General features: G+C 36.0%; 1 protein-coding gene across 2 annotated transcripts in view; it reads right to left on the bottom strand.

Annotated features, from left to right (window-relative positions):
* The window catches only part of LOC138701872 (protein yellow-like), an 83,180-nt gene that overhangs the window by 59,987 nt on the left and 3,006 nt on the right, over positions 1-20,187 (bottom strand). The window contains exons 2-4 of one of the 2 annotated variants that reach the window (XM_069829205.1): positions 4,297-7,024; positions 3,104-3,308; positions 854-1,173 (exon numbers count right to left, since the gene is read on the bottom strand). In XM_069829205.1, the coding sequence (XP_069685306.1) occupies positions 854-1,173; positions 3,104-3,308; positions 4,297-6,866 (3,095 nt within the window). In that variant the 5' untranslated portion in view covers positions 6,867-7,024. The remainder of the gene's footprint in view (positions 1-853; positions 1,174-3,103; positions 3,309-4,296; positions 7,025-20,187) is intronic. The other variant, XM_069829207.1, reaches the window with a different exon arrangement.

Genomic DNA, 20,187 nt, shown 5'->3' with positions numbered 1-20,187 from the left:
CACGTCCGCTTGCAAAAGACCAAGTTCAATGTCACTTATAATATTCACCTTATCTTCCAAAGAAAACACTTAACACTTCTATATTTTTATACAGCACATTCACAGTTGGAACACTAGATCAGGTAGAAATGACAAATGCTATGGTGTGACTGCGTACTGAGCCTTGGAATTTCCCGGGTCACTTAATGGAAACTGAGAGATGGTTCATGGAGTTTGAAAGCAATCGAAATCTTACCTTCATTTATGCTCTGGACATAATATCCGTCCCCTTTTAAAAAAAAAGAAGGCAATTTCACTTTCCGTTGTTTTGATGCTATCAGTCATAATGGAAATGTTTCTGAGAACAAAAGGCAACCCTTTAATAGTGGAGGATTAGAAATAATAGTAGAGTAGAGTGCCTAAGAACAGAATGTCAACCCTTCGACAGTGGAGTGAGGCATTGCCTGGATTTACAGTACAGCTCATTGTCTACGAATCACTAATCCTACCTTTGACTAAAGAAGTAAGAAACTTAGAATATTGTTCTCAACACATTCTTTCAATTTTATACAAGAAGGGCAGACTTCAAATAAGAATTTGTCAGGATACAAGGTTCACTTTAACAGAATCGAGGATTCACTGTAATAAACGGAAATATTAATGTACTTTTTAATGTATGCGGGTCGGGACCAACAATTTAGGTTCACTATAGCGAATGTTCACTATAACCGAGCTCACTATATCCAGAGTTGACTGTATAAAGGAGAATAATTCATTAAGAGAACGTTAAACAAAAGCTACTGAATTTATACATGTAATACATTAAAATATCCCAAAGTGTAACTAAATTTCTGCCACACTTAATAGTACTCACCCTCCAAAAAGAGTAACCATAGCACTCCAGACAAACATGGTTCCAGCCATAATCCAGAACAGCCAATCAGCACCGTGAGCTTCAACCATAACTCCACCAATCAAACATCCAAAGCCATAGCCCAATTTCCACCAAGAAGATATCATATTGGGCATAAGTACAGTACAGCAGCCTTGTAGAATTCCAAGGAAAACTAATGCCCAAGCTGGGAGCAGCAAAGAGGCAGCCAGAAAGTGCAGACCAAGCAGAACTGGCCCCACACTGGAGAGTCCATCTACTGCTGCATTATACGCATCAGTGGGTTCAGAAACTGTGCTGTTCTAAACAAACAAAGCAGTAGTTTCTTGATTTTAGGACTTTCGTAGTATTCCATGTAGTTCGAGATTTTTTTATTTTTGTACCGTGTCATAGATGCAGAAGTATTCAAAGTTTCGGAGCTATGAGAGTTGTTTGAAAAGTTTATAGCTTGACATAATTTTTCAATTTCTAAATTAAACTAGGATTATTTTGAAACAATCTTTATTGCTCAACATAATTCCCCCCTGAGATTCACACACTTGGTTCACAGTGCCACAATGCTGCTATATCCTCCTTGTACACAGATTCCTCGAGGTCTACAAAAAAGTCTTCTGCTGCTGCGATAACCTTCTCATTTGACGAAAATTTCTTCCCAGCCAAGTGAGCTCTGTATTTCGTAACTTCCACTTGGTCTCACTGAGATTTAATTTTAGGTGCCTAGTGCGCAAAGTCAATGCTTCAATCATTCAACCAACGATGAAAGGACTAATACACATACATACATTCATTACTCTAAATGTAAGGTAACGATATACACTTCTATACCAAATACTTCTTCTTGCTAATGTACTCTATACCAACATTTTTTATTCACGTAACTATATAATGTAATAAAATTAGAAGTGTTTAGTAGTGAAAGCTAAGAGTGTTTCCTGCTTGCGAAGTTGAGAAATGAGATTCTTAAGGAAAATGAAATGTTGCACAAGGGACGACTGATTAAGATATGAAAACGCAAGAGAAGAATTGGAAGTAAAAGGAGTAAGTACATGGGGAATATAGACGGATCATGGCAGTAATTGAATAACATAGGCTATGTAGAAGTAATGACTGCAAAAATACCATCTATACCATACCTGCACAAACAGCACTCAACGAGCGCGCGCGCTCCTTCAGAGCGGGAGAGCTGTGTTTACCGCTCGCCAAAACGGAGAGAAAAATACGTCAGAATGACATAGACTTGCTATAGGTAGAGGAGAGGGAAACGACCACTCAGCTATCTAGTGGAGTGCAATGTGTATTCTCAGTAACTGTTTCACGTTGCTTACCTACTGCTACAGTACAGTATGGAGGAATCTAAAAGACGGAACATAACATTTAACATCTAACGATTTACAGCTCGAACTTATTGATCTTCAATGTGACCTAAGGACTAAAGATCGTTTGAATAATACTACTAGCCTGGTTGAGTTTTACAAGACTAAACATTAGCAATAATATCCACGACTACACAGGCTGGCTGTGAAAATGATTGCTATGTTTGGCTCAACATTTGTATTTGTGAGCAAATGTTTTCTATAATCAACTTTAATAAAGGCAGGCATGGAACATCTTTAACTGATGTTTCATTGCGATCAGTAGGCTACTGTTCCTTTAGCTGCCAACAGCATTAAATCCCGTTTTGATGTACTGATAATAAAAATATAACAAAATGATATTGTACATTTAAGTCGCTATAGAATTTCTATTATTTCTGTAAAATAAATATTTCTTTATTAATTAATAATAGTCCAAGATAGTTTTGTAAACATTGAACGGGAATTCATTTCATAAACACTCGTAATAGTACTTTCTTTTGTGCACATTTTGTACGAGATCGCCCCTTCTTCCAGTCCACCCTTATACAGAGCACAGGCAATATCTGCCTCCGCTCATGAGCTGTGAGCCGGCTCGGAGAGCGCAAACCTTGTGCAGGCCTGATCTATACCAATAAGAAAATGTGGATACCCAATAAATAGACTTCAAGAAACAGGGTGAAAATGAAATAAGCACATGCCCAGACTATGAGCTGAAGAAGAAGAAGAAGAAGAAGAAGAAGAAGAAGAGGTTTTGTAATAATGGTTTATGAATTGAAAGAAATAAAATACGTGCAAGTATTGTATAATCTACAATATTATTACTGAAGTACACTACATAATTTGCACCAATCGTCATATGATAATTTCATTGACTCACCTGGACATGCACCAATATATGATGTCTTTGTTTAAGCCACATTATTGCTAAGGCTTCAGTCAATACTCCTAAACCAATGTAACTGCTGTAAAGAATTTGGTAATTGTGCGTAAAACCGTGAAGTGTTTCAATGTGCCACAAAATATACTCTGCATTGCAAGCCATGGCAAAACCAGTGACAATTGTTGAAATACTATGTCCAAACCTGTAACGGAAAATAGGTTTTAACAATAATAATAATTAAAAGATCAACAATAAACAATGTAACTGGTAATATTTTTAACTTATATTTGCCACTGATTAATTTGTAATTTAAATAGATAAATGTAATTCCTCCGAAACGTAATTTAATGCGTGTGCTAATTATATAATTACGTTAATTTGAATTATGACACTACCACCTTATGTGGAGCTGATTTAGCGTAATTTTCCATTCTGTATTATCGATTTAAAATAATGATGCATTGATTTTTTTTGTAAAAACGATAATTTATGTGTATCATTCATAAAGTGATCGTGGATAATAAATATGAACAAAATCCTCCGAACAGTTACGGATAAATCACTGAACACAGGCAGATGACATTTCAAAAACACTTTTTCGGTATCACAATTGCTGAAAACATGTACTCGTGAAAATTTGGAAATGGGTTTTTACAGTACTGTATCACACTTCTTCCACTGGGGGAAAGAAATTGGCCACACTACCCCAATATCACCTGACTTAGTTGCCTCATGAATGATGCCTTATTGGTGCCACTTATAAGGTTCAAACCTGTCTTCGACAGTTGATTAAATGACAAACGACACTTCCACTTTATATTTTGTATAATGAGAAAGTTAAAAAATAAACAGTATGTAGCCTATCTATTTTCACAACAGAAGAAGAATTATAATGAACATACAAGCATATAAATAAGTCCAGATTTTAAAATAATTTATAGTCTTTGGCTGTTACAAGTCTATATTAATAAAGAGATTTTAAACATAAGAGAAATATGACATATAACATTTTGTAGGAATTTAAATTGGAACAGGATTTTATATGACAAATTATACAAATATTTTGCGAAGCTTTCTATAAAATTATGTTAAACACTGTTGAATTTAATAATATTTTTTGATAAGCTCACAATATATTAAATGTGATTGATTACTGATTGGAAAGCGAATACTTTCTTCATCTTGCTTACCTTTTAAAAAACGGAGTGGTCTCAAGTTTCTCTTTATGTATATAATTATCCAATTTCCATTTCGAATTAGTCTCTGGCAATGGTAACAGAAACAGTGAGACCAACAAGGACATCAGGTAGAAACCAGTAGAAAACAAAAGAAACACTCTTGCCTGGTAGGAACATTCTGTAGCGAGCACTAGAATTGTCAACAAAGGACATCCAAACAAACCCCAGCACAGCAAGGTAGGAACTTTATATCGGTAATCATTTCTTTCATTTTCGTGTTCTTGTACGGAAATTTCAGCAATGTTTGAGCTCTGAATAAACTGGAGGCTGGTAACAAAAGCACCTTTAGAGAATATCTCAGCAAAGACTGCAATTATCAATATAGTACTAAAAGATGTATTCCAGGATGTAACCAATTTGCTTCTTGAAATATAGTTCCACAATTGGTGATCTGACCAAAACTTACGTAGGCCTACTTCATCTACCTGAAATTCTGAGCTATTATCAACAGATTTCTTTGTTTCTGTCAAGTCTACATACATAAGTCTTCTGGTAGTTCGTTGCCTTGTCTTTATAAAATTTTCGTTTTTATCATGTATTAGAGCCTTTTTAAGTCTTGCATGCACTGAATTTCTTTTATAAAACTGATGTATGTTCTTTTTTATTTTATGTGATAAATGATTTATGTAAGGCTTATGCAATATGTGTTTCCTCAATTGTAACTTCGATGAAACAGATCTCAAATTATGTGGCTCCCTTAGAGGTTTACCAGAACCAGAAACATTTTCTTGTAAGCGCCTATTTGTTTTCTCCAGCATTAATTTTGACGACACATAGTTTGAATTTTCATCTGAAGTTTCATCTATTTTAGTATTTTGTCTTCTGTCTGCGTCTTGTTCACTTCCTTTTTCTGCAAACACATGATTGTGAAGCATTTTCTCATTATGTGGTCTACTGAGAATATTTCTAATTTGACCTTCAACTTGGTTGGTACTTTTACTTCCTTTTTCTCTCTCTTCTCCACTGTTTAAATATATTTTTTCTGGAGTTAATCCTGGACTATTTGTGATATTGACCTTTTGTTCAGGATAATACTTCCCTACATGCTTATGCTCTTCCTGAGAAGTCTGCTGTTCCAATTTTGTTACATCTACTACATTTCTGTCGGAAATAAGGGAATCATCTATTCTTTCTAGCTTCTTATGTGCATTTCTATTGAAATGTTGAAGCCAAGCTTCATTGCCCTGTAGTCCATTATCAGAACTGGCATCTGTTGCTATTTTCTCTTTTCTTTCTGGAAGCTCTTTTGAATTTTGTTCAGCTACATTAGAAGTCTCACTGTCTGGATTGGGGATAAGTACTGGATTATAAATCTTCCCAGGTAAACGAACAATACCCTCACTGTGTGGCAAAAAATTAAATACATGCATAGAATCAGCACTCCAGTCATTATTGTCAGACTTATGAACTATTTCTTTTTTGTCCAAAAGAAATTTATTGTGTACAAAATTCATTTTTGAAACAGTTTTATTTAGCAGAGAAATCACTGTCTTCATACTATTACCCAAGTGATCATTTTTATTATCTAATTCTAATTTGTTTGCATTTTCCAATTTCTCAGTACCCATTTCATTTACAACGTCAAATTTATTATGAAATGAATTTCCAACACTATTAGGATGATATTGCATTTTTTTATTACTATAGTAATTTGCCTGATTATGCATAAACTTCATCCTCTTTGGTATTAAAGCATCAATATTTTTTTTATCTCCTACTGCTACCTTTTCATTAACTACAGGTAGCAAATTTGGTTTCAATGCAGCGATTGTTTTTGCATCATTTGTCATTAATGTTGATAATTTCTGTTCGGTTTCAGAAGGAAATGATTGCTTTTCACCAGTAACATGTTCTTCTGTTGCGTTATTAGATGCAACTACATTAAATAAACGTAACATTTCTGAATTATCACTAGAAAAATTCGAGCTCCCTTTAAGTTGTGTCTTTTTTTTAGTAAATGAAATTGGTGAAGATCCTAGTTTAAATATGATAGGAATTACTGTGCTCGTGCTACTCCACGTAACAGAAGATGCATTTCCTGCGATCATATTATTTGCATAAGACATTTTCATTGGAGGTGTTACCACTGAAGTATTGACAGTGTTAGATGAAATTTGAATTGATTTATGGTGGTCCCATTGTGTGCTACGATACATCTTGACTAGTTCTTCTGAAGACGGTAATATGAATTTTTGACAGTGAGTCACATCTTGTAACATATTGGACATAGGAATGAAAGTCAAGCACAGATATAGTGCAACTGATATCAGAAGTAATATAGACGTAGCTAATCTCTTCCACACTGCACTCTGAAGGCATTTTGGTATTAACATAAATACTGGTAATAAAAACATGGATATCCAAGTCTGACATGCACGAATAATACCGGCTTCAGTGGCTGAGAAGTTCAGGTACTTCAAATATATTGGAAGTAATTGTACAATACATTTTTGTGCCACAAATATCGTGACTATGAACAGCAATGTAATGTTTTGTACAGATCTGTACTTCCTTGAAGTCATCTTGACAATCTTAATATAATCAATTCTTCATATTTTACATATAATTTGTACAAGAACTGTATGCTTGAAAAGAAATGTAGGCACTTAGAACAAATACTTCATTCATTTGCAAGAATTATTTATGTTTCATTATACGAAGAATTCAATTTGGTTGAAACCTGAAACAAAAAAAAAAAAGCAAATATCAGCTTTTCTATCCTCTGATTGAGGTTGATATGTACACTTCTCGCCTGGGCTCTGCAAGCATGAGTGACGTCACACGGTGGGTAGAAGCAGTACTATACTGGGTGTTCATTTCAAAGTGTGTCATGACGTCACTGTTGTGAGTCAGCGATTTGAAGCGAGTTTCAGCTTTTCTGTCAGAGAAGTTGCCTATTATTTAAGGCATTCAATCTGAACTTGAGAACGTGTACGGTATAACTTGAACGTCGTAGCTACAGATGGCAGTCTGTATGGTGTGTGTGCTACCATAACCTCTTTCGAACTGTATTTTGCGCGTGCAAATCGTACGCAGGGTATTTGTTATCATCGGTAACGGCAACATTCCACAACACAAATCAAATGTTCCGTGTCCAAGTTGACCGTCGAAGTTAATGTCAACAAATACGTAAGTAATCGTCTTAACCCTCTCCCCATAAAGAAAAAAACTCACCTCAGTACGTGTTTCCAAACAGTTCACATTCCTGCCACTAGTGGCAATACCATGCGTATCGGTAAGTACTCTTCAGAATGAACGCCGTACTTGCTAGACAACTTCTCTGGCACATAGATAATACCCCTCTGCGAAAGTGTAGGAAGATTGAATTCTCTAGGCTCATCGGCTAGCCACATGATGGCATACAGCGAGCCATGACACACTTTGAACTGAACGCAGTAGTATATGCTCGCGCATGCACACTCTCTGTTTTACAGACAAAGCTAATAGCCGCTATGCTTTCAGATTCCAGGCGAATAGTGTACATCTATTATCAGGCAGTATATCTCACTTGACAATATGTGTCGGAGGAAGAATAATTGTTTGTATGCATCTGAAGTCCGACTAGTGTAATATGTATTTAGCCAGTGATGTATGCAATGAAGAGGGAAAGGAACTGGCCACCCATGTAAATGAAGCTCACAGTCAAATAAATATGTAGAAAAGAAAAAACACACACCCACATCCATGTGTTTGTGTGTCATTGTTTATTTTTTTATTATGTTTAAGTTGGCTTTTTTTTACTATTGTTAATTATTCCAGAATTGGACTTTTTCTTCGGCTATGTGATTTATAGCATTCAAACACTGTGGACCATTGATATACTGTATTTATTAATATGTGTACCATTATCGAAATGCTACATACTGGTACAGATATATTATATTGTGGTCCTTGTTGTTTTTCATATGATGAAGCCTATGACATTTATAATTTGCATATGTTTTTTGGCTAATAAAATTATTATTATCATCATCATCATCATCATCCACACACACACACACACACACAAAACGTTTTGTTGTAGTCCCCTTCCTGTATTTTCTAAACAGCCATTGGTCTATATTTTATACACTATTCTAAATTAAGTAGACCATGCAGTCACTCCCTTGAGGAAAGGAAACGACTTCAGTTCTACCAAGCTGACAAATTGAGTTAAAGGTGTAAGGGTGCATTTTGAGGAATAGTGGCTGATGCAAGTTACCAACAACCATACTGGCCCTGCATATTTTACTACTTAAGGAACTCCTGGCAGTGACAAAAAAAAAATTGAGGGGACAAACTGAAACTCTTCTTTGTTCGCGCCCAAAGTGACAACATGGTTTCACGCTAAATGAGAAAGAAAGAAGATACTTTTCTTTTGTCTTTTTATTGTCTGTTAATCTCTCCTCCGCATATCCACCGCCATATAAAACGGAGGATTTTGGCTCCAATGCCATGAATGCAACAAATTAAATTAGGAATCATTATGGCTATCTTCCCACCTTTCGAAATCACATACAATCTCTTCTTCATAAGGCCAACGGACTGATAGTTCGATTCTATCTGATTCTGGTGTCCTTAACTCCTAACAATATGGCGGTGGGACCTATCATGTATAAGGTCCTCATTCTTTGTCATAAGTATAACCTACACCACACATTCATGGGGGCACGCAGTGGTGTTTCACACCTGTAAACTGCATGTTGTCCAAAATCTGAAGAAACCCTCCCCCACTGAATCGACTCGAGAAAGAAGTTCCATGAGGAGCTAAATTAAATTAGCTATCCATTGGAGAATTTATCGCTTGACTTGTCAGGAACCTGTACTTTTACGAAAATCTCGAAACCAGTTGTTTGCAGCATCACAATATTTCATCTAATGATAAAGTAAAAAAGTATACTATTTTTCTCAGAAATTATTGTACCCAGAAGGCTGAAATTAATATACAATATCAATGTGATAGCATTTTACATAGTAGGTTAAAAGAATTAAGTTTACTTCTATCTTCACCAAAAATAAATAAATAATTTGCAGTAATTCTTAATGCAAAAAATGTTATCAATGAATTTTTTTTTCTTGCCAACCATTCAGTGAAATTTTAAATTTATTTAACCGGTTGCATACATAAAGGTATGTTACATATGCCCTATTTTTTCCTACATTTGTATCTTTTATAACTTCTGAGAAAAGTGTACCCAAAAATTGAGGAATTTAACATTGTAAGATATGGAAGTACAGACTCCAATTAATGTTCCTACATTTCTTTTTTGAGGGGGGGGGGGAGAGGAAGGAACATGTGAAGAGTGTGGAATACACACCACCCTAGTTGACATCAAAGAGGAACTGATTGTGCGAATACATGCTGTCTTTGATCAGCTTCAAAAGAGACCACACATATTGGAGGGAGTTCGACGGTCAATGTTACAATAGTGTACTATGGCACTAAAATCTTCCTCCAGTGGCTTAAGGAGGAAAAGCTGGTGATCAACATGATCTCCCAGCTAGGTCCAATGGACCCGTCGACCAACAGCAGGTGTGGTCCTCCAGACATTCTGGGGGTTGTATGTGAATGAAGTAGCCACCAAAACGTTAAATATGGTGTTCACTTAAATCGGCTACAACTTGCCATTTTTCCTGCTTAGAATTGGAATATATCAGTCCCCTAACTGCCCATTGTGCAACTCAAACCAAGAAATGGATTCGGAACACCTCAGAATCTGTGCTTCAGTGGCTGGTCATGATAATATCTTTGAAAAATATTGGAGTGCAAGAGGTCAAATGACTTTATTGTCAAACGCCTGGCATTAGAAAACAACAACAATAATAGTGTCATTCATGCAATGTGGTTCAAGGTGGACACTGTGAACACCTGCTGTAAACGGTACAGAAATGTAACACCTGTTGTAAACTGTGTGGAAGTAAAACGAAGTAGGGGACTAATTCATTATGCCATAACCTAAGATTTCCTAGCTCCTAAACAACGCATCAAAGAAAATGGGTTGTCTGACAAAAAATGGTTCTCCATGCGAGACCTATCATTCCTCCGAGTATGACACAGAGATCATGAATCACCCTCTACATTTGCATGGAATCATGGAATACAAGGATAAATATACCAAATATGGCTGAATGTCACTCGTGCATATAGCCTACAGTATTTGCATAGAATCACGGAATATAGAGTACCGGTAACTGTAAAGATAGCAAATAATGTGGTCGAAATTTACTCGCGTATATATACATATATTAGAAGTCCTTGGAGGGAAAATATATGAATTTGAGAAAATTTATAGGTATCAGTTATAGTACGACATCTTATAACATAGATTACCATCCGCCCCCACGAAACCATGCAGTATAGGCTATAACAGGTGTATGCATCGTCAATGTTGTCTTTAAACAGTTACAGAATTTCACAGATAATGAGTGAAGATTCGGAGTTGACTATCAAAGTGATTGCAAAATATTTAAATACTTATCTGTTACTTATCAATTTGTGTCAATGCAGTACGGTAGTAAAAAGATTAGACAGCAACCATGGAAGTACATACCGGTATTAGCAATAAGCCGTTCATGGTTTCAAATGATAAAGCATTATATTAATTTATATTACGAAACATCTTCAAATTTAAATAATTGTTTTCACGGAGATCCTTCTAAATAAAATATACATTATTAACTCTGGCTGTTATCATTTATCCTAGAAATACGTCGATACATCGTCATTGCGCCTGCAAAATCCGTTATGAGACATTTTAAAGATTGTTAAACTTTATACTTGATAGAGCTATTCCTAAAATTGCGATGTGTATCAAACGGTTTCTGTTATATATATCAAATTTACCATATCCTACTGCAATATACAGAGTATAACAACACAGTGCATTCACTTAAAAGAATGAAAGGATACAAAAAATTGTAACAAAATGTATTACCAGTATATTTATGTATAGGCCTACATGTGAAGAGTCACTTCGATCCAGCACTGCGACCTATCCTCCAACTCGCCGCATTCCCAATCCTCACCAGCTAACTACTTTAAGGTTAGCTGAGTATCCAGATTTCGAGGAAGCAACCCCATTCTCTAGATCAGGCTTCCTTACTTCTAAGCTGTCAGCCGGCGGCGTTCGGGAATGCTATGGATTAATAAAGAAATTAAATCGGTCTGAATGATGTTTATGCCTAACGTGGGAAAAACCAGAGAACTCTAAAAAAAAATCTCAACTGCGATCATGTCCGCCAAAAGTGTCACCATGGATGAAAAATCCCAGGCCTAACCGAAACTCGGACTACTGTGTGACGGCCGAAAGTCTAACCGCTCAGCAACAGCAAGAAAAAGCGTTAATATGCCGTACTCGGTACGGTATCTATTTCCATAGTTAATTTCAAGAACCAAGAGATCAATATTTTCGTATTATGTTCATTTGAGAATATCATAATAACTGTTGGAATGGAATGGAATTTACGGGAGGGGGCACTATGGCTCAGCACTATGACCTGTTACGATCTATTGCGCTAACCCTCAAGCTAGGCGCATTCTCAAACCCACACCGGCTGACTACACTAAGGTTCACTGAGTACCGGTACCCAGGTTTCGAGCAGGCAACCACTCGTCCCTAGCCAGCCCTCTCTATGCGTCGCTAGCCGGCGCGGCGTTTGGGGAATGCTACAGAATGACAACGAAATGGAGAAATGGTGACGAAATGATGTACATACCTAATATGGAGAAAAACGGGATAACCCTGATATAATAACTGTTAATCTACTATAGAAACCAGCAACGACAGCAACAGCAGCATAGCCGTCACTCGAATAGCGAAAAATCTAACCAGCCAATTCATTCAGGGAAACTTCATTACAGAAATTACGATTCGTAGTAGTAGTAGTAGTAGTAGTAGTAGTAGTAGTAGTTGTTGTTGTTGTTGTTTTACTGAACATAGAAATTCAATGTGATCAGGAGCTGCGCTTGGGCGTGGGTTCGACTCCGCTTGACTGGTTTGATTTTTTCGAGGTTTTTCCCAACTGTAAGGCGAATGTCAGGTACCGGTAATCACATAAGTAATCCTCGGCTTGATCTCGCCAAATACCACCTCGCTATCATAAATTCCATCGACATTAAATAATCCGTAGTATTGATACTGTGCTTTGTTAAATAACCAAGTAAAAAAAAATGCAACATGGCTAGAAATTATCGACAAATTTTGCCTGGAGCCGAATATCAGTTCTTCATATGCTCTAAATCTACGACACTGGACTCATAATATCTTTACTTCCCTTCTGGAGAAAGCCATTCAAAGAATTAAATTTCATCGCACTTTGTCAGGTTGAACCCGCAAAGCGTAAATCCCACTGCTAGCAAGGTAACCACTAGACCTGCAAGCACAACGTTACGATACGTATTGGTTCTTTTAAACTTAAACCAAAGTCTAGTATATACAGTCACGAAGCTTGAGTTGTGAGGGTGCTGGGAACAATAGACTGTGCCGGTACTATTTCGCATTGTCTGTGATGAGGCGATATTAGCGATCCTAGTGGTTAGCAACTATGTATGGATGAATATTTATTGAGCTTCATAACTGTATATACTAGACTGTGCTTAAACTGACATGCACTGATCAAGTAAAGAGAATAAGTGAGTGAAATCAACTGATCTATATGTTAATCGTCACTAAGACGTACAGTTTCCCTGGAAAAGGATGAGACGATTGAATATTCCTAAGTCTCAGATGTAAGACACTGCGCATGATCGGAGATCAGAGCACCGATACACAAGATAACGAATATTGAGTTACTTAAATTCAGGCTATTTGGTTTGTTACTAGCATCGTTCCGAAATTCAATTAAAAAACTGCAAAAAATATGATAATATTACGTAAATAAAAGATAAATATATACATAAATCGTGTAGTTAAATCGACAATGGACCTTCATGACTAGATGACTACATGTAGGTGGGATTTTTTGTGACTTGGCTAAAGCATTTGATTGTGTAGACCATAGTATATTAGTAAAAAAATTGAAGTTTTATGGTATTAAAGATGAGATGTTGGGTTGGTTTACATCGTACTTATCAAATAGAAAACAAAAGGTAGAAATAAATGTACCAAATAGTCATAAAGTTACTTATTCAGAATTTAGAAATATTAAACATGGTGTTCCGCAGGGGTCAATTTTAGGTCCATTGTTGTTTCTAGTTTATATTAATGATTTAGCCTTGACCATAAACAATTCATCCCATGTAATTTTATTTGCAGATGATACAAGTGTAACTATTTCAAGCAAACAATACGATCATTTTATAAACACTTCTAATACAGTGCTGAATCTAATGAATGAATGGTTCCATGCAAATAAACTAGCACTTAATGTTGATAAAACCAGTGCAGTCAAATTTAGTACACACAATAGTGCTCAGGTTTCCTACAGTATTCGATTAAATGGAACTCATCTCAAAGAATCTATAAGCACAAAGTTTCTTGGTTTAGAATTGGATAATCACTTGAACTGGAAAACGCATATAGAATGTATTACTCGTAAATTGAGCTCTGCCTGTTATGCATTAAGATCCTTATCTACTATTGGTGATATAAACTTACTTAAAATGTCATACTTTGCATATTTTCACTCTGTAATGAAATATGGATTAATATTCTGGGGTAACTCGTCTGAAGCTAAACACGTTTTTGTTTTACAAAAGAAAGCTATAAGAATAATGACCGGTGTGCATAAAAGGACCTCATGTAAAAATATTTTCCGAAACTTAGAAATCTTGACTTTACCTTGTGAATACATTCTTTCCCTAATGATGCTGTATATTAAGAACCAAGATAAATTCAGTACTAATCAAGACATTCATCATTTTAATACAAGACATAAATCAGATCTTCATCTACCCTCTGTTAGTCTAAGCTGTTTTAAAAAAGGAGTTCGCTATTCATGTATAACAGTCTTCAATGCACTGCCTAATTATCTTAAAGATTTGAAGAACAACGAGAAAAGGTTCAGAAAAGAATTAACCAAATTTCTACATACTCATACCTTCTACACAATTGATGAATTGTTTATGCTTGTGAATTGAATTATTCTACTTAAATGACATGTACAATTTTATATAGCTCAACTAAAATATGTTTTTATATTGACTTAATCGTTTACTATGTATTGTATTTTTTGTTTAGCATAACTGATGAATTGTATGTACTGTAAATTGAATAGTATACTGTATAGGTCAACTGATGAATTGTTTAAGCTTATAAATTGAATTAATCTACTTCATATGAATTGTATATGTTTGTATAGTTTGGCTGATGAATTGTATATGTTCTTAAAATGATTACTAGTCTGTGTAGCTCTACTGATGAATTGTATATAGACCTACTGTAAATTGAATGGTAATACGTATAGCTCAACTGATGAATTGTTTATGATTATAAATTGAATTAATCTACTTGATATTAATTGCACAAATTTGTATAGCTTAATGAAAGTATGCTACTTTGTATTGTATATATTTGTATAGTTTTGGCCGATGAATTGTATATGCTTTAAATTGAATAGTAATCTATATAGCTCTACTGATAAATTGTTTGTGTTTGTAATTTGAAGTAGTTTGCATGATATGTATTATCAATTTCTGTATATCACAACTGGTTGAATTGTTTATGCCTTAAATTTAATTAAATTGTTTTGTATTATAATATAGCTCAACTTATGAATGATCGTTTGCGTTTGTAAATTTAATAATCTGATTGGCTATGTATTGTATACTTTTAGTAGAGCCATCGATGTAGCTCAGTCGGCAGACTCGCTGGGCTGCTGTTCCGGAGCTGCGTTCGGGCTTGGGTTGGATCCCCCTTTGGACTTTGGTTTCTTCCGAGGTTTTCCACAGCCGTGGGACTGAAGCCGGATGGTCTATGGCGAGTCCTTGGCATCAACACCTTTGATTTCATTACCTGGTTGGGTTTTTCCGACGTTTCCCCCACCGAAAAGGCAAATGCCGGGTAATATTTTGGCGAATCCTCGGACCTCATTTCATCTCACTACATCTCGCCAAAATGTAAAAAAATTGTACAACATTGTAAAAATTGTAGAAAATTACTAAATTGTAAAACTATAAAAATTTGTAAAAATGTAATTGTAATATTGTAAAATGTTGACATGTTCCACATCTTAAAGCTTCATTGCTCATGTAAGATCTATGGAATAAAATAAATGAATGGATCGACACTCCGCACAGAAAGGAAAGCTTTCATGTCGTTTCCATAGCTCAGACGGTAAGGCTTCTGCGTGTTGTGTAGAAGAGTGCGAGTTCGATTCTTAGTCTACACAACAATTTTTTTTTGTCTAAATAATGTTGAAATAGCTAAGTCACGTTGAAATATAGTTTTACAAAGTCCTGAGATTAAGTGTTAATGATCGCAAACAATACAAAATTACAAGTTATAATATTATAAACGTTAATCTAATGAATGCATTTATACACACACATATATACAATGTAAATGCATATATATTAAAAACTAACAATTAAAATGAAATTAAAAAAATATATAATAATAGACAAACTTTTACAAAGGTTTAGAGTCCTTAGGCTATGTCATTTGTTGAGTAATTATTACAATAATTTATTAATAGCTTTCCCATATATGTAAGAAATGCACTCGCACAAAACAATTTTTGTTAAAAGTATGGCTTTGGATTATTTCATTCTCACCCCTGCAGTTAATTTTAACTATTTTATCTACGTGTTTGCATTCAATTTTATTCATGTTATGATTGAATGTATAAGTACTGTTGCAGTTATTGACTAATTACATATATTAATAATTATTAAATACATCTGTTAAGTAACCAATTGCAGTATCTTTTGCAAAATCTTGAATGTTTAAGTTGTCAATAATATTTCTGTACTATATACTATAATACGTTAAAAGAATTTGCAATAGATTTGGGATCCTCTACTTTATAATCATTGGTTTTAATGAAAAAATATTTTCTTTCTTAGGATATCTACAAGTTTAAATTTAATAATATTACGAATAGGTTTAATTGCATTATCTGAATTTTGTACTTTTCTACTCAAATATATTCTATTTCCCTCTTTCATAATTTTTGATAAATTACACTGTACTTCTTGCAGTATTTAAGAACATGAAGATCATTACATTGCAACTCATTACATATAGATTCTTCTTTTTAATACATGAGATTTTGAAGTCCCTGCGTTATCTACATGTTTTAACTTTTGAATTTTTTCACAACATTGAGTGGAGAACATCCACTGAAGTGATTATGAAATTAAGTGAAAAATTCAATATATTTACTCTTAATATCAGTAGTATCAGTATCATATATGTTTTTCCGAGATTCATTTTGTAGACATAAATGTAAATAATCACTAGATACAGCAATTACGATCCTTTCTTAGTTTTTAAATTAATATTTTGAAATTGTTCAGTGACATTGGAAACACATAGGATTTGTTTATCATGGTCAGACAAGCCATTGATTATAGGTTCTGTCGAATAGGAATTCAGTCTAATTCTGTGTACAAAACGTTTATCAATGGCTGTGTTACTTCAGCTTGTATGCTATGGGAAAATGACCCTACGAATAAGGTTTCCAGTTTCAAGGAGTGAATTTAATTTACTTTTACGGAAAAGTTCCGAGAGATAATCTATGTTTGTTTATGTCACTACAGATCACAAATTCCATATGAGATTTCTAAAGTCTTTTCTTTACAAATTCAATGTTGGCTATAAATATTAATAAATAATGTAAGAAATATGAATGATTGTAGTTATAAGTCTGATTTACATTATAAAAAGCAAGAAGTTACATTCCTCGGCAAGATTCGAACTTTCGATGTTTGGTTTTGTCGTCCAACGCACAACCACGGACCTATTCAATGCTTATGTTAATAACATACAATTTAGCTGTAGCAATGTGGTGTCATAACTTGGGGTTTGTTTATTTAATGTAATTAGATTTAATTTGATTAGTTTCGCAACAATTGGACTTCCTGTTATATCCTGTTATTTAGATATTTAATTTAGGGTTGATTTATTAACTCTTACTATGCAAGATGCCTCTTATTTCAATAATTCTATATCATGTTAAATAGTCATTGTCTACACTAAAGTATTATCGTCATCTCTCATTTCTCATCGTAATGGCGAACCGACGTGACATGAGACAGCGAGTTATAGCTCTAGTTGAGGCTGGATATGGGGCTAGATCTGCTGGCCGTTTGGTCGGTGTTCCTGGAAGTACAGCCGCGAGATGGGTTCATTGTTACCAAAATTTTGGGGAGGTCGAAAATCGCCCTATTCCTGGGCGTCTGCGGATTTCTTCATTGGAAGAGGATGCTCTTTTATTCGAGACAGTTCGACAGGACCCCTTTCTGACTGCTAACGAAATAAGAGCAGCATCTAACTTTCCCGGCTCTTCACAGACTGTGATCAGCAGGTTGAGGAACCGCGGTATTAGGAGCCGGAGGGCTGCGCAAATGGAAATATTGGGGGAAGCACAAGCTGTCGACCGTCTTGCCTTCGCTACCAATCAAGTGGATTTCGATTGGAGAAATGTAATTTTCTCCGACGAAACAACCATCTCGAGTGATTACGAAGGTCCTGTCCGTGTCTATCGTGAGGATGGTCTCCGACATGATCAGCGCTATGTGCACCGACGTGAAAGATCGGGGCGCTTTAGCATATCGTGTTGGGGGTGGATGTCTTACGATGGACCTGGCGTTATAGAACGCATCGATGGCCGGTTTAATGCGGAAACTTACGAGCACATTCTGGAAAATATATTCCTTCCCTCCGCCCTAGAACGTTTTCCCGAAGGAACATTGCTGTTCCAGCAGGATAACCATCCCGTGCACTATGCTGCAAGCATTCAAAGATGGTTTCAAAGGAGACCCGAGATCGAAATCATTAATTGGCCTCCGAAGTCACCTGATTTGAATGTCATCGAAAATTTATGGGCGGAATTGAAAAAGAGAAGGATAGCCACCTATGCCCACCGAAGCCCTCGAAATCGAGACGAATTGTGGGATCAAGTTGTTGACACCTGGGAAGATCTCGCCGGGGATCAGAACTTATTCCACAATCTCGTGACATCCATGCCGGATCGACTTAGAGCTGTAATAGAAGCTGATGGCATGTGGACAAGATTTTAAGTTAACAGGTCTCTTTTTGTTTCTTATGATTTTTGTTTGAGGAAGAATACTTTTAACTTCCAAGTAAGATTTATTTTTTTTGACGAGGTTCAGCCCACTTGTAAGACCCAGAAACTGGGCATAAATTATTCCATATTTTTCGACAAATTAGACAATCGAGGAACTCTGAACAAATTAATTACACCTCAATAAAAAAAAAGTTTTACCTGGGATCGAACACGAGACGTTTCGGTTATACAATGGAACCGGCACGCTACTATATGAGCTACCGAGACAAGACAGTGATAGCAGCAGTCCAGAATGTAGATCCCTTAGCAGGCATTTGCCATTCGGTACAGTGAAGCAATGATATTTTGGGACTCGAGCTATGTTGTGAAGTCCTGGCCTTAAATGGCAGTCTTCTTCGTGATCCTTATTCTGGCCCTTGTCCTTGTTGTGGTGCTTGTAACAATTCTTGTACTATCTGTCATGTTATGTATCCCTACGTCGATATCGAGTGAACCGCGCTGTAGAACTTTAACTTCCGACGACCAAGAATCGTCTCATTCTTTTTCAGGGTAACTGTACCTTCACCAGCAGAGAACATGTTGAATCTGGCTTATTTATTTATTTACAATTTATTTATTCACATTTACATTATGTAAATACAAACTTATATTTTGTATATAAATATATAATATACAATTGACTTGACTTATGAGGGACAGATTCGCTCTCTTAGGCTCAGATCGGCTCATTGTGCGCCCTATGAACGATGATTTTTCCAAGTTCGACAGGTGGCTATTTGGTGGAATTCGTGAATTCGATTCTGACAGGTGGAACATCCTACTTCAGTCGACCTTAAAACCCCAGAGCACTAAGTCCTTATAACATACATAGGCCCTATATTAGTATCGGAAAGCATACTATTCTCAAGACTTCAACCCAGCCAGTTTTACCTACTGTAGATGATGAGAGGAAGTGGAGAGAGTTGATGAAATGGAAGAGGAAAAGGGAATAACCCAAGAAAATTCTCCTACAATGTTTGCTCTGTCAGTCATAAATTCCATCGTGATCAGACTGAGAATCGAATCCAGGTGATCCGCCTGGATGTATGGCAGAGAGGGTAACAAATATTGTCATTGTCATCAGAGCACGCCATCAATATACAATATAAACTGAAAATATGAGTGTCTTCTCTAGATAAATAAAAATGGTACGTATTTGACTTCTGCCACAAATAGCATCCTCTAATGTAATTTAGCGCAGAGGCATTCATTGTCCTTGCATTTTATATATGTATCCCTATGTGAAGATGTGTCGCATTTCTGAATACAACAGATAATCTGAGCCACAAGTCTGTGTCTGAGCCGTAACTCACACATAGCGGAAGCGGAAGCCAAAGCCGCGTCATGAGGTCATGAGAGAGTCTCGGAAGTCGGAGGCTATTCTTTTCGTTGCGTAACTGCTATAGTATGGAATAGAATTTACGGGAAGGGGGCACTATGGCCCAGCACTGCGACCTGTTACTATCTATTGCGTTAACCCTCAAGCTAGACGCATTCCCAGACCCACACCGGCTGACTACACTAAGGTTCGCTGCATAACCAGGTTTCGAGCAGGCAATCCCCCCTCGTCCCCAGGCCAGTGCGTCGCCAGCTGGCGATCGGGGAATGCTATGGAATGTTGACGAAGTAGAGAAA

This window comes from Periplaneta americana, chromosome 6, assembly GCF_040183065.1.
Source record: "Periplaneta americana isolate PAMFEO1 chromosome 6, P.americana_PAMFEO1_priV1, whole genome shotgun sequence".
Lineage (NCBI taxonomy): Eukaryota > Metazoa > Arthropoda > Insecta > Blattodea > Blattidae > Periplaneta > Periplaneta americana.
This window is presented reverse-complemented; position numbering and strand designations above follow the sequence as displayed.